This window comes from Rhinoraja longicauda, chromosome 22 (assembly GCF_053455715.1).
Source record: "Rhinoraja longicauda isolate Sanriku21f chromosome 22, sRhiLon1.1, whole genome shotgun sequence".
NCBI classification, from domain to species: Eukaryota; Metazoa; Chordata; class Chondrichthyes; order Rajiformes; family Arhynchobatidae; genus Rhinoraja; species Rhinoraja longicauda.
Window position 1 is genome coordinate 24,655,374 of NC_135974.1, and position 21,181 is coordinate 24,676,554.

Below are 21,181 nucleotides of genomic sequence, written 5' to 3' on the forward strand. Positions count from 1 at the left end.
TTACAATTTTCTTTTCTATAACTCGTACAGGCTGTTTCTCCTCACTGAGAAAAAGTATTCGTAAAGTATTCATTCTAAAGTAAGCTCGGTGCATTTTACAGCCTCATTGGTCTATAAAATCTATACGTGCTGGTGCAAAAATAAGCAGGTTGTATGAAGTCATATCTTGCTCTGGATTCAATGTAAACCCAGAAACCCCAGTACCAATGGAGTGAGTAAGGATACCACAAGCCAGGGTGGGTCTGGGGAAGGGTCTCAACCCGAAAAGTCACCTATTCACTGGATGTTTTCAAGAGAGTTAGATATAGCTCTTACTGCTAACCGAATCAAGGGATATGGGGAGAAAGCAGGATCGGGGTACTGATTTTTGATGATCACCCATGATCATATTGAATGCCGGTGCTGGCTCGAAGGGCCGAATGGCCTACTCTTGCACCTATTTTCTATGTTTCTATATTTCTATGCTTCTATTCCTTTTCACCAGAGATGCTGTCTGGCCTGCTAAGTTACTCCAGCATTTTGTGTCCACCACTGGCCAGAGTGTGTCTGCTTGAGCAGCTAAGTCCAGGTTGGTTTCCGGTTCTCTTCAAGATCATATTCAAAGCAGTAATGAAGGCGTTGTTGCCTACACCAGACCTCCACAGTTCCTTCAGCAATACCACATTAGAGCCACTGAAGCTGCACCTTGGCATGCTGTGTTAATTCACTATGTCAACATGCAATGCCAGCAGTAAAACCTAACATGCTCCCTCCTCCCCAGACATCACCTAGCATAATAGGACTGCTTATTGAATGCAGAAGCTTGAGTGGAGAGTTGGCTGATTCTTGTTCAAACAGGATCGCTGGAGCATGCAATAAACCCTGGAGATTTTGATTTTACTGTTCTCGCGTGTTTTTGTTCATTCTTTCCCCTGATCAAATACCAGGTTCAATTTTGAGAGTGTTCTGGCACAGCAATGGCCATCGCTGGATGCAGATCGTATCCCTGTTTGTTATGTAGATATCAGCCAAAGGAAAGCATATGGGATGGCAATTCCACTCTCCACGCCAGAGGATTGATAGGAAGTATTGCCAATTACATAATGCAGGCAATAATGGAAGGAACAGCAGAGGGGATAGGTTTAATGTGAGAGGAAGGGGGTTTAAAGAGGTCGATTTGAGAAACTTTCACACAGGGTGGAAATGTCCAAAACTAGAGGGCATTGCAATTAGGTGAGAGAGGAAACGTTTAACGGAGATGTGAACCTCTGCCTCCCCTGAAAAGTCTGTCTTGGTCCATGGACTGAGTCGAGTGAGGAGGTATAGGGACAGGTGTTGCAACTCCTGTAGTTGCAGAGGAAAGTACCTGGGGAGGGGATGGTTTGGGTGGGAAGGGAGTTGCAGAGGGAACGGTTTCTGCGGAAAGCAGAAAGGGGTGGAGATGGGAAGATGTGGCTAGTGATGGGATCCTGTTGGAGGTGGCAAAAATGTTGGAGGATTATGTGCTGTATGTGATGGCTGATGGGGTGAAAGGTGAGGACGGGGGGGAGGGGGACCAGGTGAGGCAGAGGTTCACTTGCACCTCCTCCAACCTTATCTACTGTATCCACTTTTCCAGGTGTGGACTACTATATATTAGCGAGACCAAGCGCAGGCTCAGCGATTGTTTTGCTGAACACGTCTGCTCAGTCCACCTAAACCTACCAGATCTCCTAGTTTCTCAACACTTTAACTCTCCTTCCCATTCTCATACTGACCTTTCTGTCCTGGGCCTCCTCCACTGTCAGAGTGAGGCCCAGTGCAAATTGGAAGAACAGCACCTCATATTTTGCTTGGGCAGCTGCACCCAGTGGTATGAATATTGACTTCTCAAACTTCATATAACCCTTGCTTTCCCTCTCTCTCCATCCCTCCCACTTCCCACTTTTCTGACCAGTCTGACTGTCCCCCTGATTAAATGTTATCTCTGTATGCTTCGTTGTCACCTTCTCCTAGTGAACAATGATCTATTCTACATTTTCCTTGAGCTCCATCCCCTTTGATGTCTCGTTTTCAAACCTTACACTTCCTTATCTCTGTATCTCCCTCTCCCCTCTCTCAATCTGAAGAAGGGTCTTGACCCGAAATGTCACCCATTCCATCTATCCAGAGAAGCTGCCAGAGTTAACATTACCTAACCTGTTGTGCCACTGTGCAGAATCTCCACAGATAATGTCTGATTTGCTAAGTAATTCCAGTTATCCCTGCAACTGGGCCAATATTTATTTCTCACTTGATTTTACTAAGACAGATGACCTGTTCATAATCACATTGCTGTTTCTGCAAGCTTATAGAACAGGGATCCATAGAGTCATATGACATGGAAATAGGCCCTTCGGCCCCATTCTTCTGCGCTGACCAAGATGGCCCGTCAAACTAGTCCTATTTGCTTGCATTTGGCCCATATCCCTCTAAACCTGTCCAAGAACATGTTGTTATTGTACTTGCCTCAACTATCTCATCTGGCAACTTATTCCATATACTCAGCCTCTGAGGCCATGTGCTCCCACTAACTGCCAGTCACCTTTCTTCAAAATGTATTTATTGCTTGTGAATTGCTTTGTAGTTAGAATATAATTGCAAATATTTTTTTTATTGAATTCTTATCATCTGCTCCCTCCATACAATATACTTCAAATCAGTAATATAAAAGCAGTGTAACCTAGATTAATTCATCCACTTTTTCTTCATGGTAGGATGCTCAGTAAATAAATACTCCAACAAGTGTCGGGATGACTACATGGAACTCCACAAATCTCCACTATTTTTATTATATTGTCTTAAGTGGAAATGTCTGCATGTTGATACTCATCAAGATGATGGTTGGACTGACTCAATTTTGTTTTTTGGATCACAGAAGAATTGACCTTCCAATATGTGGCAAACACATTTACATGTTGAGGATGACTTCTTGGATGAAAAAATGTCCAGCAACTGATAGCTCTAAACTCAATAATAAACCTCTGCTCCAACAAATAAGAGCTATTTGGAAAATAAAATATATATGTTTGGATTGTGTCTCGTCATTTTCGTTTTCCTACAAGGAATTTGTTGCAACATCTGTATCCAAGGGAGACATCATGAAATCAAAATAGTTATCAAAAGAAAACCTATTCTTTTGGTTCTTCTTTTGTCAACAGATTGTTTACCTTATGATAGCATCGGAAATATGCAGCTCGCTCATCTGAAAACTTCTCCAGTCGTTTAGGACCTTTGCTAGATGCCTTCTTTAGCACAAGCCAGCACCTCTGGTATATCTACAATGTATAAAAGTAAAAACAAAACACATCAAATGTTTCTATTTTGGTTTGTGACAATGCTGTCCCCAAGAGAAAACAAAAATGCATACGTAGCCGCGGCAAATTAAATGTGATACAGGGTTGCAGTAAAATTATGTCTATTATTGGAAGTGCTACAAATGGAAATTTAGAGGACCTGTAAACCAGGTAATCGAAAAAGTACTGACATGTACCGTTGAACACAAATTAACAGGGCACTGAGAAATAGCCTCAAATTGAAAGGACGTACCTCTAGAAAGGGGTTGAGAAGGAATTTCATTAGTCAGAGGGTGGTGAATCGGTGGAATTCATTGCCACAGATGGGTTATAAAGCGCAGATGGACAGATTTTTGATTAGTAAGGGTGTCAGGGGTTATGGGGAGCAGGCAGGAGAATGGGGTTGAGAGGGAAAGATAGATCAGTCATGGCTGAGTGGCGAAGTACAATTGATGGGCCAAATGGCCTAATTCTGTTCCGGTAACTTGTGAACCCATGAACTTATAAAATAATAATAGAATTGGTGGAGACAATGTGGATTTATAAATGGGAAATCATGTTAGACAAAGCAGACCAGATAAGGGTAAACTAATAATTTTTGTGTACTTGATATACTTGCTGGAGTACTTGATAAGGTCTATGCAAAAGATACGTAACAAAATTAAGGCTTTGAGTAATACACTGGTGCAGACTGAGGAATGATGATCAGGTCAAAAATATAGTTAGTCAGATTATTTTCAAGTTGGGGGACTGTGACCAGTGGGTTACTGCAGATACCGGTGATTGGGCCTCAGTCATTCACAACCTACATTTAAGTCTGCATATGCTGCAATACAGGGTAGCAGTACGCAGTGTGTGGAGGATGCAGGGGATTTTATGAGGATATAGACAAGCAAAGAAAATGGAGAAGATGTAGCACATGGCCATTCAAAATAAAAAGCAGAGTATTTTTTAAATACTGAGAGTCATAGAGTCAGGCAGCATGGCACGGTACAGCCCAACCTAACCATGTCTCATCTAAGCCAGTCACATTTGCCCATGTTTGGCCCATATCCCCATCACCAGTATCCCCTAACTCTTTCCTATCCATGCACCTCTCCCAAATGTTTTAATTGTTATTATTGTTCCTGCCTCAGCTATTTCTTCTGGCAGCTTGTTCCATATACCCACCACCGTCTGTATGAAAATGTTGACCCTCCTATTCCTATTAAACCCTTCCCCTCTCACCTTAAATCTATGCCCTCTAGTTCTTGATCCTTGGATAAAGACTGTGTGTGTTCACCCTATCTATTCTCCTCATGATTCTCCTCATACCTTTATTAGATCACCCCTCAGCTCCTGTGGTCCAAGGAATAAAGTCTTAGCCTTCCCAACCTCTCCCTAGAGTCCTGGCAACATTCTCATGAATCTACACATCTTATGGCTTAATAGCATCATTTCTATAGCAGGGTGACTAAAACAACATAATACTTCAAGTGCGGCTTCATTAGCATCTTGTACAACTGAAGTTGTACATAACATCCTAACATCTATAGTCAATTCCCATACTGATGAAGGCCAATGTGTCAAAAGCCTTCTTTAACACCCTACTTTCCTGTGACACCCTTTCAGGGAATGATGGATTTTTATTCCTAGATCCCTCTGCTGTACAACATTCTCCTGGGCCTAACTGTTTACTGAGAGATTGAAATGTGTTTGTATTCTGAGGGGATACGTGCACAGGAATCACCAAAAATGAACATGCAAGTAGGTTGGTTTGGAATTCTAGAGCAGCATTCAGAACTATTCAGTGGCCATTCAGGACATAGATGAAATAATTTGGGTTTTTTCAAACACAGCACAGTGAGCCTTCATAATTCTCCACTAAAGAAGGTAGTGGAGGCTCAGTTTCTGAAGGTACAGAAAGATCGATAGGTTTTAGCTATTAGGAAATTGGGATATAGGAACACTGAAAGAAAGAAGCACTGAGGTATCAGGGCAGTAATGATTTTATTGAATAATGAAACAGTCACAAGGAGCCAAAAGGTTTACAGTATTTCTACTTCAATTTCTTACAAATTTTCTACTTCAATTTCTTTCAATTATCTGGTTCAGATTCCTCTCTGAATTATTTATTCATTTGCTGTTTGTTGAAGACCTGCTGAATGAAAATTTGCTGTCACATTCACCAACTAGTAACAATCACTGCATTTTAAAAAAAAGACAGTGCTGGAGTAAGTCAGTGGGTCAGGCAGCATCCCTGGAGCGCATGGATAGGTGATGTTTCGGGTCAGGACTCTTCTTCACAATAAAGTTCTTCAGAGATGCTGCCTGGCCGACCCCTTTATGTTACTCCAGCATTTTGTGTCTTTCTTTGTAAACCATCATCTGCAGTTCATTGTTTCTGCAGTATTTCCAAAGGTGATTCACAGGTTGTAAAGAAGTTTAGAATATCCCAAAAATATCATAAAAGGCATGTTTAGATATCTGGCGATTTTCAACCTCTCACCATTTAATATCCTTTTTATAGGATATAAAGATATATCTTTTTTGAATTAATATCGCAATTATTTTTAAAGTGCTGCTGATATTCAGGGGAAACCTTACATTATTAGTAATTATACACCATGATCTGAAAGTATTATGATACAAAGTATCATTCCCATGAAATCAGACACTCCCCGACTTACAAAATAGGCAATTTACGTAAACTCGCACTTACGTAAATAATTATGTATTCAATCCCGAGTGCAATCAAGGCAGTTTGTAATTTTCACAACACGGCCCGATCATTCAAATTAACATCGGAAACAAAAGTCCCGTAGAAAGTGCCCCAATGGCAAGACGGAACTCAAGCTGGTAATGGTGGTGGTGTTTCCCAGAAAGCCGCACGCCGCAGAAAGTGCCCTGGACGCAGCCAGACGTCACTGAGACAGTTAATTCATTCAGTGAGTTATTTCGGGCAGGGGATGGGGATGGTGATTCTGACTTGCTTAATGCGTACAGGTTCACAGAACATAGCACTTATGTAGGTCAGGAAGGGCTTGAACAATAATGCATTTAGAAAATTCCGTTTTATTTTCTCTTCTTTATGAATGAAGTGCACAAGTGTAGCTTGTATGTGTCAGGGATTGCTACCATGCATGTGAAAGAGCAAATTTATTTGGATGTTGGGGAGAATAGAAAATACTTTTCTAATTTCCCGATCCTCAAGCTGGGGAGGGGAGGGGAGGGGAAGGGAGGGGAGGGGAGGGGAAGGGAGGGGAGGGGAGGGGAGGGGAAGGGAGGGGTTTACATTCCCTTCATTTTAGGGGATAATAAAAATTCCAATGTTCAACATTTTTAAAGTTCATAGTAAAGGAGTAAAGAATAAAAAAAACATAAGTACACTGTTATCTATGGCTGGTCGTCGCCACCATGGTCCACTTCTCCAGTTTACACTCAATAAAAGTGACTGAACATATCAATGTTTCTGTCAATTTGCAGCAAATCATGTTCATTGCTCTTGTCTCCTGCATAATGCTCAGCCATCCTACCAGCTTGAACTCTGCTTTTATGACTTTTATTACCAGAGACAATGGTCCAGACAAAATATCTGTGATAACCTTTACGGTTTTCACTGCAATGGCAAGGGGCACATTTTACTGTGTGGATGAACTGGAGGATTCTTAACAGCCTTTCACGTTCATAATTAACTCTTAAACTTAGAAATCTTAATCACCCTATCTACAGAATGGCAACTTTAACACTTATCCACTGCCCCAGTTTGCAACTATGTCAAGTCAAGTCAAGTCAATTTTATTTTTACAGCACATTTAAAAACAACCCACGTTGACCAAAGTGCTGCACATCAGTTCAGGTACTAAGTACCGAACATACAATGGCACACAAACATAACAGCACATACATAAACAGTTTACAGCGCCCCCTCAGAGGGCCTCAAACACTATGTGGAAACATCTCTTAAAAAAAAGTGATATTATGTTGCAGGCTTCGAAATATGCAGTATTTCTGTTTAGCTTCCCACATTTATTAATAGTCATACGTACATTTGAAGACCCAAACCTGATATTATCATCTCTTCTGTCTGGTATGTTTACCATTTAAAGAAACTGAAATATATCCTATTTGAATTAATATTGCAATTATTTTAAAAGTGCTGCTGATATTCAGGGGAAATCTTATATTATTAGTAATTATACACCATGATCTGAAAGTATTATGATACAAAGTATCTTTGTATACATTTTAACAACTCCATAAGTTTTATAGCTCCATAAGCATCTGCAGTTCCTTCCTACACCTTTAGCTTGCTCCCACTGCAAAATCTCCTCAAGGTATGCCTACTTTGAAGAAGTTCTCCTCCTCTCTCCGACGAGAGTTCTGCAACAGCCTCTCTCGCTGCTCTGCCTCTCTGATTCCTCCTGCTCTCTAGCTATCTCTAGTTTCCCTTTCCCCTGTTTCTCAATCTGAAGAAGGGCCTTGACACAAAACATCATCCATCCCTTCTCTCCAGAAATGCTGCCTGTGCCGCTGAGTTACTCCAGCATTTTGTGTCTATCTTCAGTGTAAACCATCATCTGCAGTTCCTTCCTACACATATCCACAATTTTTAAGTTAGATATGTATAAAGACAAAACTGGAACTTGGGGGAAGATATTAAACTGGGATAAAACAGATTACTGAATTATTAGACAGGATCTAGGGAGAGTAAACTGGGAGCAGTTGCTAATGGGTAAGTCCACATATGACATGTAGGAGTCATTTAAAGGCCAGCTGATCAGAGCTCAGGATGCTGCATGTTCCAGTAAGGAGGAAGGATTAGGATGCCACTGTAAGGAAACCTTGGATAGCCAAAGAGGTTACAAATTTGATCAAAAAGAAAATGGAAGCACATATGAGGTTTAGAAAAATAAAATCAGACAGGGTCTTTGATGAATATAAAGCAAGCAGAAAATAACTCAATGGAAAATTAGTAGGGCCAAAAGAGGCCATAGATTGTGACTGGCGAGAAGAATGAATGAAAATCCCGTTTTTTTTATATGTAGGCGATAAACAAGAGCTGCCAAGGGTGGTGGTAGAATCAGGATAAGGAGCATTTAAAGGACTTTTAGATAAGCACAATGATATGAATGGAATAGAGGGTCATCATGTTCAGCACAGATATTGTGGACTGAGGGGACTGTTTCCGTGTCATGTACTGAATCCACTATGTTTACATTGTTGAATCATGATGCTTGAGCCTTTTTAATGACATTCTGTAAATCTTTCTTGTAATTTAATTTCATAGATCACCTTACTCCAGGCATTTTACTCGATGTTTAATCTAACCTCTACAGTCTTTTAGCAGCCACTTTAATGGATCTTTCAAAGACACCGGTAATTATCAGTGCTGGTGAACTATGAGATAAGTTTTCAACTTCAGTGAATGGAAGTTTGCGGTATACCTTACGTTTTCACGAGGCCTTTGTTTTATGAAATGCAGCACAAGGACCATTAACGAAACTCACCCTATCTGTTTAGGAAGGAACTGCAGATGCTGGTTTACATCAAACATAGATACAAAATGCTGGAGTAACTCAGGGGTCAGGCAGCATCTTTGGAGAAGATGTTACTGGTCGAGACCCTTCTTCAAACCAGAGACCTTGTCTGTTTTCCGGCACTCTTGCTGGTCGATTTCTGAGCTACTATTATTCAGCAAGTCACCCTATTATCATTTGCAATGATGAGAGCAAGCCTTTTAATAATTCTGTAGTAAACTAGCAGCCACTCACACTAATTATACCCACAGACACATGAACTAATCAAATTCTTTACAGGCTGAACTGACCTCTTGCTGAATAATTCAGAGTTGGTGTATGACAGAAATTACATTCTGTGGCAAGTTGTCTGCATTCGTTATTCACAGAGAGTGTTATATACTGTGCAACGTTTTGATAAATTGAACAGTGATTTAAACTTGAAGCAGGAACTTTGTATCAGTTTGCTACTAAACCAGACACCCTCCCAATGCTTTAATTAATATGATGTGAGATTTCCACAAAACTTCAAAGGTTTAAGCCTGCATTATAACTAACATAGGCAATTTGGCATCAACATCTATATTTACACTGGGCACCACGCAAATCCTTATTTTTTTTAATGGTTAGTGATTCCATCTCAATTCACAATCAACTTCTTGTTTATGAAGAAACAAGGAATTGCAGATGATGGCTTACCAAAGAAGGCACAAACTGCTGGAGTAACTCAGTGGGTCAGGCATCATCTTGTTGCCCGACCTGTGGGGCTACTCCAGCATTTTGTGTCTTCATGTTCATGGACATTTTTTGGTCACTAGACTGATGCATGTTTTGGCAGAAGCTTTTAAGTTTTGATCTTCTTTCTAATATGTTGCAGATGATGTCTGGGGAGCAAACTTATTTCAATGAGGTCATTTCCACGCACATGTTTTATGCAAAATTACCTAATATCACTGACCTAAACTGATAAACCAAGAGGATATAAGAACATACTGTAACATTAGCAGATACAAGGTAAATAGCCACTCATACCTCTTCACCATACATCAAGATCATAGCAGATCTTTAATCTCAAGTCCTATTCTATCCCGTTGGTTTTGGACACCATGACATACTTTGCCTATGCATTATTTAAATTGGAATGGAAACTGTCTGAGAAGACAATGACATTGTAGATGGACATAAATGGAGTGCAGATGGAGTTTCAAAAAGCATTTATCAAAGTAGACCACTGCAAAAACATTTATTTCAGTATTGAATTTAGGAAAGGGAAATTAGATTAAAATCAGACTTAAGGTGAGGAAATAATGAAAAAAAAAAATCAAAGGGATGTCCTGCCCACCCCCAAACTAATCGACATCCAGTAGTAATATACCATGTGGTGATATTCTGGGGCTACTTCTGTTCTTCATGCATGTAAATGATTGGGACAGAGAGCTGAAGAAATCACTGCATAAATTTACAGTTAATAGTAAAGTAGAAGGCATAAATAATTCAGAAAACACAGCAAGCTGCAAGTGGGATGCTGACAATATGTTGGACAGACAGATGGAATCCTATGCCAGTTAACATGAGGTGGTGCATTTTGATAAAAAAGTGGAAGTTACAATTTAGGTAGAAGTTGAACGATGATGGACATTTGGATGTTTATTTTTTTCTGTTTTGTGTTGGTTATGATTGTGTGTGAAATTGTTTATTTTTATTGCTCTATTGCTGGACTGAGGGTGACCTTTCATTTCACTGCACATCTTGTATGTGTATGTGACAAATAAACTTGACTTGACTTGACTTGAGAATGCTCTGCAACTGTTCGGAGGCATCCTTGATCCTGGCATCTCGTCTGCAGCCCCAGAATCTCCTGCCTGTCCCCCTAAATATCATGCCGATGACACTCAGCTTTACCTCCCCCTGAAACCCAACAACCAGTCAAATTTAAACAGCCTCTTACACTGCCTTGAGGACATAAAATGTTGGATGGCACAGAACTTCCTCCAATTAAATGAGAGCAAGTCTGAGGTCATCCTATTCGGCCCCCCCGACTCCATCAAATTGATAACAGGCAGTCTTGGAAGTCTATCCTGCCTAGTCAAACCGCATGTCAAAAACCTCGGCATGATATTTGACTCTGCATTAAAATTTGATAAGCAAGTCAACGCTGTGGTAAAAGCCAGCTTCTTCCAACTTCGAACCATAGCTAAAATCAAACCTTTCCTCCAATTCGACGACACAGAAAAAATCATTCACGCTTTCAGTTCCTCCCGCCTAGACTACTGCAACTCCCTATACACTGGGATCAGCCAATCTTCCCTGTCCCGCCTGCAACTGGTCCAAAACGCCGCAGCGAGACTCCTGACGGGTACTCGTAAAAGGGACCACATCACCCCGATTCTGGCCTCTCTCCACTGGCTCCCTGTACGGTACAGAATCAACTTCAAGCTCCTCCTATTCACGTATAAAGCCCTAAATGGACACTCCCCCCCCCCACATCAAAAATCTTCTAACCCCCCTCTCTAACTCCAGGTCCCTCAGGTCGGCCGACTTGGGGCTACTCACTATCCCGCGGTCTAGGCTTAAGCTCAGGGGTGACCACGCTTTTGCGGTTGCAGCTCCTAGACTGTGGAACAGCATCCCTCTCCCCATCAGAACTGTCCCCTCCATCGACTCCTTTAAGTCCAGGCTCAAAACTTATTTCTACTCCCTAGCGTTTGAGGCTCATTGAGGAGGCGCTGTGAACTGTTTGCGTGCTACTGTATGTTTCTTTTTTTTTTCCATTGGAACCTAATCAGATGTACAGCACTTTGGTCAACGTGGGTTGTTTTTAAATGTGCTATACAAATAAAATTGACTTGACTTGACTAACTGTTACGTTTCTAATCACTATCGCTCTGTCTGATTCCACCTTTCCCTGCTGAGTGTCAGAGTTGGTCACAATGTCATTGGCATGGTTACTCTATTGCAGCACCCTGATAGATCTCCTCTGCACTCTCTTCAATGCAATCACATCCTTCCTACAGTGTGGTTACCAAGATCGGCCTTTTCAAAGACACACAAAGAACTGCAGATGCTGGTTTACAAAAGAAAGCCACAAAGTGCTTGAGTAACTCAACGGGTCAGGCAACATCTCTGGAGAATATGGATAAGTGATGTTTTGGATCGACCGGAACGGTCACTATCCATGTTCTCCAGAGATGCTGCCTGACCCGCTGAGTTACTCCAGCACTTTCCTTTTTTGGCCTATTTCTTTGAAGCTATTGGGCCACAACCTGCTCTAAGATTTTATGCTTATGATAGACAAAGGGACCTTGAGGTTCAAGTCCATAGTCCTCTTGCACAGCTACAATAAATCAAAAATATAAATTTGCAAATGTTATTCTTTGTTTTTTTTCAATTAGTATTTAACTATACATTTGCATTGGAAAGAATCCTGTCAGTAATCCAGAGTACCTTTAGAATGGACCCAGCCTTAAGGATAATCACATAAACAACTTACCAATACTGCAATTATTGATTTATGCCTATTTCAACACTTCTAATACAGATGGACATAATGGATGGTAAGTGATTTGTTAGGCTCCAAGGATCACGAACAAACAACACATACCATCTCCAACTGAATTTTAGTAAGTTCAATCAATGTGTTATCAATCATTGCACTTCCATAGATATTGATGTCCCTAATCCAACATTAAACTGTCTACTGATTTTTGAGGATCACAGCACTGGAAATTCCTTCCACTCTTCTATCTTCATCCTTCTGCACAGTTATGGTTAATACTGTTTCAGAAAGGTACGCATCAGGCCTATGCTGTTGTTTGTCACCACTTAGAAGTTTATTGCTGGTACTCTTGCTTGTATTCCAATGCTTAATACCTCCATTAGTGATAATGTCATCAAATCTCTTTCAGCGTCAAATAGAGATCTTTCTTTAGTCTTATCTTATACAAGTCACCTTCTGCAGCAGATTCCTGTCTCTTCCATTTTTATTTGTTAAATCTAATACTGGTTTATCTTCTAAATTTTGAATATGAATAAAAGACACTTTTATTTTCTTCCATTTTCACCTGCTCAGACAGGCAGCTAAATATTTTTCAAATTGTTTTCCATTTACTGAAATATTTAAATCACCTAAAGGTTATGTAAATCTGTCCATTTTGATTTCCTTTCTGATGCCTTCCAGGGGGTCACCTGTGACTTAACCTTCTTCCTAATCATCATTTTCATTCATATCAACAGAATCCGAAGACATTCTATATGTTCTTCAGGAACAAGAGTGTAGCCAAGAAGAAAAAACAACTCTAAGCCACCAAAGGTGTAATATATGTGTGGAGCCAGGCAAATAGGTAAGGCCCTAAATGAATACCTCATCTGTATGCAAACAGTGTGGAAACAGGCCCTTTGGCCCAACTTGCCTACACCGACCGACATGTCCCAGCTACACTAGTCCCACCTGCCTGCGTTTGGTCCCTATACCTCCAAACATGTCCTATTCATGTACCTGTTTAACTGTTTCTTGCATGTTGGGATAGTCCCAAACTCAACTACCTCTTCTGGCAGCTTGTTCCATACACCCACCACCCTTTGTGTGAAAATGTTACCCCTCAGATTCCTATTAAGTGTTTTCCCCTTCACCTTAAACTTATGTCCTCTGGTCCTCGATTCACCTACTGTGGGCAAGAGACTCGGTGCATCTACCTGATTTCTTCCTCTAATGACCAGAGGATTGCTAATGTTCCATCATTTAAGAAGGGCTGCAGGGATAAACCAGGTAACTAAAACTGAAGAGATTTACATCAATGGCAGGGAAATTATTAGAGGAAATCTGAAGGGTTAAGACTCATGTATGTTTGGAAAGATAGTAAATAATCAGAAGGATTGTGCAGGGAAATTCCTGCTTCACCATTTTGATTGAGTTTTTGAGCAGCCAATGTAATGAAGGCAGGCTGGTAGATTTATTCACAAAATGCTGGAGTAACTCAGCAGGTCAGGCAGCATCTCGGGAGAGAAGGAATGGGTAGATGTTGTCTATGTGGACTGTAGTAGGACATCTGACAATGTCCCACATGGTAGATTAGTCACATTTTTTTTTAGTTTAGTTTAGAGATACAGCGCAGAAACAGGCCCTTTGCCCATCAAGTCCACCCCGACCAGTGATCCCCGTACATCAACACTATCCTACCACACTAGGGACAACTTTGCACATACACCAAGCTAATTAACCTTCAAACTGGCACATCTTTGGAGTGTGTTTTTTGGAGTCCATTTAAGGAATGTGGGATCCAAGTCAAGCTGGCTAATTGGGTCCAAGGTAGGCTTAGTGATAGGAGATAGATGGTTCTGGTGAAAGGATGCTCTTCTGATTGAAGATCCGTGACCAGTGGTGTTCTGCAGTGATCGGTACTGAGTCCAATAATGTTTGTGATATCGATGGCTTGGATATGAATATAAAAGGGTTGATTGGTAAGTTCATAGATTACTCAAAAATTGTTGAGAACAAGGAAGGCTGTTTAAGGCTCAAGCAGGTTACAGATCAAATGGGAAGTTGGGTGGAGAATTGGCAAGTCGAGCTCAATCTCAACAGGTATGAGTTGATACCTTAGGAAGTCAAATAGAAGCAGGAAATATATGGTAAGGTGCTCAGGAATATTGACAAACAAAGGGACTTTGACGTTCAAGTCCATAGTTCACTTGAAAGTGACAACAAAGCTAGATACGGGGGTGAAAAACATGTGTCTTCATAGGTCAGGCCACAGAATATAAAAGTTTGATATTAAGTTACAACTGTACAAAACATAGTTTAGTTAGAACTTGGAGGATTGCGTTCAGTTCTGGTTCCCATACATTATTACCATCATCAAGTATCTCTCTATCAATATCCTGGGGTTATCCACTAAGCAGACACTCAACCGAACTGACTACATAAATACTGTGGCTGCAAGAGCAGGTCTGTCTCTACATATCCTGCTGCAAAGTGACTTATATCTTTTTTTCAGACAATGGGCAGTGGATGTATGGAACAGGCTGCCAGAGGAGATAGTTGAGGCTGGGACTATCCCAACGTTTAAGAAACAGTTGGACAGGTACATGGATAGGATAGGTTTGGAGGGATATGGACCAGGTGGGACTAGTGCAGCTGGGACATGTTGGCTGGTATGGGCAAGTTGGGCCGAAGGGCCTGTTTCCACACCACATCACTCTTTGACTCTATGACTCTGATCCCAAATCCTTTTCACCGTCTAAAAGGCACAGGTTTGGAATGCGATAAAATAGTCTACTGTTGCCTGGATGAGTGCCATTCTTACAATACTCCAAATGTTTAGCACTATTCAGGACGGGACACCCTTGGATTGGCATTCCAACCTCCACACTATATTTGCATTCTCCCCATTACTGGCACGTTGTTGCTGCACTCCATACCATCGACAAAATGCACTCCTGTTACTTGCTATAGCTTCTCGAACAGCACCTCCCAAACATATAATCACTACCATCGGCATGTACATGGAAGCACCAGCACTTGCAGGTTTTCATGCAAGTTGGGCACCATCCTGACTTAGAATAGTCTCTTTGTTGTCTAACTCTCTATCCAACAGGACTGTTGGAGTATCTCCATTAGAGGTACATCAACAACCTATCATTCAAGAACCTATCCCACCACCATCTTTTCAAAGGCACCGACACACTGGCAGTGAACAATGCCCTTGACACTAATGTCCATATGGCAATAAATGAATAATACCAAAAAAAATCATATTGTGTGAATTACTTGCACACATTGATGTCAAAGATTACACTGACAGCAGTTTCAGCCTCAGAACAACTGAAATTTTAATACAAATTTGATTGAAAGGAATCGTTTTGTGGCTGTAATTTTCTCATCTAGATTTGGAAAAGTAGCTTTTTGCCAGCAATTACTAAGAATGCACCAGGTTGTTTTATCTGAAAATAGAAATAGAAATACAGCCCTTACTCTGATATTATTCTGCATCATTCTTAGTGAAATGCTTTTGACCTGCATGAGGTGTCATTTGCTTTTGGTGCAGAAACATTAATAATATCCTCAAATGATAACCAATAATTACATGGAGTTTATAAGCAAACATTTGTGAGTTTTAAACATCGCATCTGGGATTGCTAAACATAGACATGATAAAGAGGCAACTTAATTATTTCATGATAATCAGCAAGATGGCGGCGCGTGCAGACGCAGCGGCCCCACGCTCTACCGATTTTTCGAGTGTTTTTAATGTTTTCTCGTCATGTTCGTCAAGTTCGTCAAGTTTGTTAAGTTCACTTCAACAACTCCGGACCGACAGTACAGTCAGCAGTAGACAGTATAGTCGTGAGTTCTTGCTGGACAAGAAAACAACAACATCAACAACACTGGACGCTACGCTTGCAGAGGAACTTAGTGGCCTCGGAATACTCTGCCTGACCTCGGCCTCGAGTGCTGCCCCCCGGCTGGAAAGGAGACGCCGCAGGCGGTGTGAGAGGAAGCAGAAGAGGGGTAAGCGCGGAGGCATCTGGGCTAGGCTAGCGGCTAGCCCACACAGACTGGCTATTCCGAGCATGCTAATGGCTAATGTACGCTCACTGGACAATAAAATGGACACTATAAGACTTCTCCGGTCGACCCAGCGTGAGGTGAGGGAATGCTGTGTTTACGTTTTCACGGAAACATGGCTTAATGACAACATCCCGGACTCCGCTGTTCAGCTCGACCGGCTAACATGCTACCGATCGGACAGAGCTACGGTTAGCGGGGGGAAGACTCGCGGCGGCGGTGTGATTGTTTACATCAGTGATGCTTGGTGTCGGGATGCTGTGTTGGTCTACAAACACTGTTCACCGCTGGCGGAGTTTATGTTTGTGAAGTGCCGGCCTTTCTACCTCCCGAGGGAGCTAACAGCTATCCTGTTAGTCGCTGTTTACATCCCTCCCAGTTCCAACAACAAGGACAGAGAGGAGGCACTCTGTGAACTGTACCGGGCCATCTCTGAGCAGCAGACAGCACACCCAGATGGCTTTCTCATCGTAGCTGGGGACTTCAACCATACTAACCTAAAAACTGTCATGCCTAAAATATACCAGCATGTTGATTTCTCAACACGAGAAAACAACACCTTGGACCTTGTTTACACGACCATCAAAGGAGCATACAAGGCTTCCCCCCTCCCCCATATCGGCCTCTCTGATCACCTCACCATTCTGCTGAAACCGGCATACAGACCCCGGGTGAAAGTCACCAAACCGGTTTCAAAAGAGGTACGTGTGTGGTCAGAGGATAGCACAGCTGCACTCCAAAACTGCTTTGAGACTACAGACTGGGACATGTTCAAGCAGGCAGCAACATACAACAACACAACCAACATTCAGGAATACACAGAGGAAGACAAATGCATTGATGATGTGACCCATACCAGAGCCATCACCATCCGGGCTAACCAGAAGCCATGGCTGACCGGGGAGGTCCATGGGCTGCTGAGGGTCCGCAACGTTGCCTTCAGAGAGGGCAATCCAGCCGGACTCAGAGCAGCCAGGGCCAACCTTTCCAGTGGCATCAGGAAAGCCAAACAACACTATACCCGGCGCATCACAGCCCACTTCAGTGACAGCAGAGACACACGGAGCCTGTGGAAAGGTATTAGGACTATCACAGACTACAAACCCCTACCACAGACCTGTGACAGTGACACCTCTCTCCTGAACGACCTCAGCGGCTTCTTCGCACGCTTTGAAGCACAGAGCAACACACCTGCGCAGAAAACAACTCCCCCCCCCAACGACCAGGCTATTTGTCTGTCTCCAGGCAGTGTGAGGAGCACACTGTTAAGGATTAACACCCGAAAAGCTTCTGGACCTGACAACATTCCTGGTCGTGTGCTAAAAGACTGCGCAGCTGAGCTCACAGATGTCCTCACAGACATCTTCAACATCTCCCTGAGCCAGGCTGTTGTTCCCTCGTGCTTCAAAGAAACCACCATCATACCTGTGCCCAAGAAGTCCTCTCCATCCTGCTTCAACGACTACCGCCCTGTAGCGCTGACTTCAACCATCATGAAGTGCTTCGAGAGGCTAGGCATGAAGCAGATCAGATCCAACCTCCCCCCCTCCCTGGACCCGTTTCAGTTTGCATATCGAGCTAAGCGGTCCACTGAGGATGCCATCTCCTCTGCTCTACACTCAGCCCTCACCCACTTGGACACTAAAAACTCATATGTTAGGATGCTGTTCATAGACTTTAGCTCAGCATTCAACACCATCATCCTCCAGCAGCTGGTTTATAAACTAACAAACCTGGGCCTCAGCCCCCTTCTCTGCAACTGGCTGCTGGACTTCCTCACTGCCAGACCCCAGTCTGTACGGGTCGGCAGTAACACATCGGACACTATCACGCTGAGTACGGGGGCCCCACAAGGATGTGTGCTAAGCCCCCTGCTCTTCACGTTGCTGACCCACGACTGCACACCCACCCACAGCTCCAACCACTTCGTCAAGTTTGCGGACGACACAACCGTGGTGGGTCTCATCAGCAACAACGACGAGACCCACTACAGGAAGGAGGTGAACCAGCTGGCCGCGTGGTGCACAGACAACAATCTCTTCCTGAATGTGGAGAAAACAAAGGAGATTGTTGTCGACTTCAGGAGAACGCACACCCAACACCCCCACCCACTGACCATCAATGGTGCTGCTGTGGAGCAGGTGAGCAGCACCAAATTCCTGGGGGTGAACATCACCGAGGATCTCTCCTGGAGCAACAACACCACGTCCATCGCCAAGAAAGCCCAGCAGCGCCTCTACTTCCTCCGCAAACTGAAGAGAGCGGGAGCCCCCACACCCATCATGTACACTTTTTACCGAGGCGCCATCGAGAGCATCCTCAGCAGCTGCATCACTGTATGGTTCGGAAGCTGCACAGCCTCCAGCCGCAAGACCCTGCAGCGCATAGTGAACACTGCTGAGAGGATCACTGACGCCTCACTCCCAACACTCCAGGTCTTTTACACCACCCGCCTCACCCGCAAAGCACAGAGCACCCCTCCCACCCCTCCAACAGCCTCTTCACCCTCCTGCCTTCAGGGAGAAGGTTTCGCAGCCTGAGGTCGAGCACCACCCGACTAAAGAACAGTTTTTTCCACCAGGCTGTCAGGATGCTGAACTCTCTCCCCTCCCTCCCTCCTCTCTCCCCTGCCCCCATTGGACCTGGACTTTAACACCCCACACACACGCACATCCAGCACCAGACACTTTTTTTTAACGCTGCTATGGACAGGCTTTGCACTACTGTTCATTATTTTTTATTGTAATATATTCATCTTCATCTTTTTTCATTGAAGTGACTATATTTTATTAAACTGTATATATTGACTGTTGTTTGCTGTGCCCTTTTAATTTTAACTTAATTTAATGCACTTTATTCCTCGGGATTGTGGGAAATGGTATTTCGATCTTCTGTCTGCGTAAACTAACTGAAAATTGACAATAAAGTTGACTTTTGACTTTTTTTTTTGACTTTGATTAATAAAATAGTAACGCTGGGGATATGCAGCGGGACAGGCAACATCCGTGGAGAAGAAATCATTTCAGTTCAATGATGCTTCATCAGAACTGACAAGGAGAGGAAGTAGGTGTGTTCTCATTTGCAGAGAGGGGAGAGGGACGGTGAGGGCAGAATGAATACTGACATTGTCCCAGTGAAACAATTGTTTTCATTGCCATCTTATAAAGCAGTCTATCTAGAGGAGTACACATAGAATGGGGATACGAGAGACAAACAAAAAGATTGTTTTGTAAAATGCAGAACACATTTTCTGTAAATCCAAAGTAAAAGGGAATTTTGGAAATACTCACAGAACAGGATGGATCTGTGAAGGCCGAAAAAAACGGGATGAGTGACATGACCTTACATCAGAAGGGGCAAGTTCTGACTCAAACGGGAAAGGCTGGTTATCTGAAATTTGTGAGTTTAATACTTCAATATGCTTATATAGATGTACTGTTCTTTGGGCTTAAATTGGAACAGTTTAGAGGAACATAAACAAAAAAAGGACAATGTGGGAGTGGGATGGAGAATTAAAGTGCAGGAAGCCGAGGATCATCCTTGCATCTTAAATTGAGGCATAATGCACAGCAATCATCACATCTATATTTGGTTTCCCCCATCTAGGGAATACTACTGTGATTATCAAAGGCTCTGCACTAAGATGGAAGATCAAGTGCATCATTGCTTTATCTGGAAGGATGCTTTAGATTCTTGAATGGTGGGAAGAAACGAGTTAAAAGGCAAATGTTGCATTTCCTGTGGTTGTACGGAATAGCATTGTGCAAAGGGAGTTGTTAAGTGACATGGAAAGGTAGATTAAGGAGCCATGGTGGAAACGGTCCTTATAGCAGGCTGAAGAGGAACGGAGTGGAAATCCTATGGTGGCATCTTGTTGAGGGAGGTGATAGTTGATTTCAGTTCATTGAGTTAATTTATTGTCACGTGTACCGAGGTACAGTGAAAAGCTTATGCTGTGTGTTAATAGGTCTGCGGAAAGATGATACATGATTACAATCGAGCCATCTACAATGTACAGATACATGATAAATAATATAAATAACGTTCAGTGCAATATAAAGCCAGTAAAGTCCAATCAAAGACAGTCCCAGGGTCTCCAATGAGGTAAATAATAGTCTTGGACCGTTCTCTAGTTTTTGGTTGGATTGTTCAATTGCCTGATAACAGCTGAGAAGAGACTCTCCCTAAATCTGGAGGTTTGTGTTTTCATAATTTTATATCAATGGACGAGGGAAGAGGGAGTAGCCGGGATGCAACTTGTCCTTGATTATGTTGGTGGCCTTGCCGAGGCAGAGTGAGGTGTAAATGGAGTCAATTGAAGGGAGGTTGGTTTGTGTGATGGTCTGGGCTGCATCCACAATTATCTGCAATTTCTTGCAGTCTTGGATGGAGCTGTTCCCTAACCATGCCTTCTACATTTATAGAGTAGAATCTGTTAAATATGGTGTGTGATAGGGTATCCAATGGGGTCAAGGGGATCTCTTTCTTTCTTCAACATGTTCATAAATGAACGTATTAGCTTGCCATGATATTAGTCATATAAATGAATAGAAATTAAGTGACTGTGCTAATTGAAACATATATCTCACGCAAGATCCCCCAAATCTCCCAAATCCAGCAAAAGCAACCAGATCAGTTCTTGAAACATCTGCCAAAAGGGCTTAGGATTGTGTCCTTGCCAAAATTCAGATTTATTTATTAACATTTTATGGGAAATTGACTTCAAAAAGAAAGTCGCTTTTCAAAGGAAAACAATTATGCTAAAGAAATGACAAGAGGTTTTTTACAAGTTGTTTTTTTAGCACGATAGGAGGTAGCCTTCACTGACT

At 42.4% G+C, this 21,181-nt stretch overlaps 1 protein-coding gene across 2 annotated transcripts in view; it reads right to left on the reverse strand.

Moving 5' to 3' along the window:
- Positions 1-21,181, reverse strand: part of LOC144604686 (docking protein 5-like) — a 257,087-nt gene that overhangs the window by 126,786 nt on the left and 109,120 nt on the right. The window contains exon 2 of one of the 2 annotated variants that reach the window (XM_078419332.1): positions 3,168-3,275. The exons of the other annotated variant lie outside the window; for it this stretch is intronic. Within the exon in view, the coding sequence (XP_078275458.1) occupies positions 3,168-3,275 (108 nt within the window). The remainder of the gene's footprint in view (positions 1-3,167; positions 3,276-21,181) is intronic. 2 annotated transcript variants of the gene reach the window in all.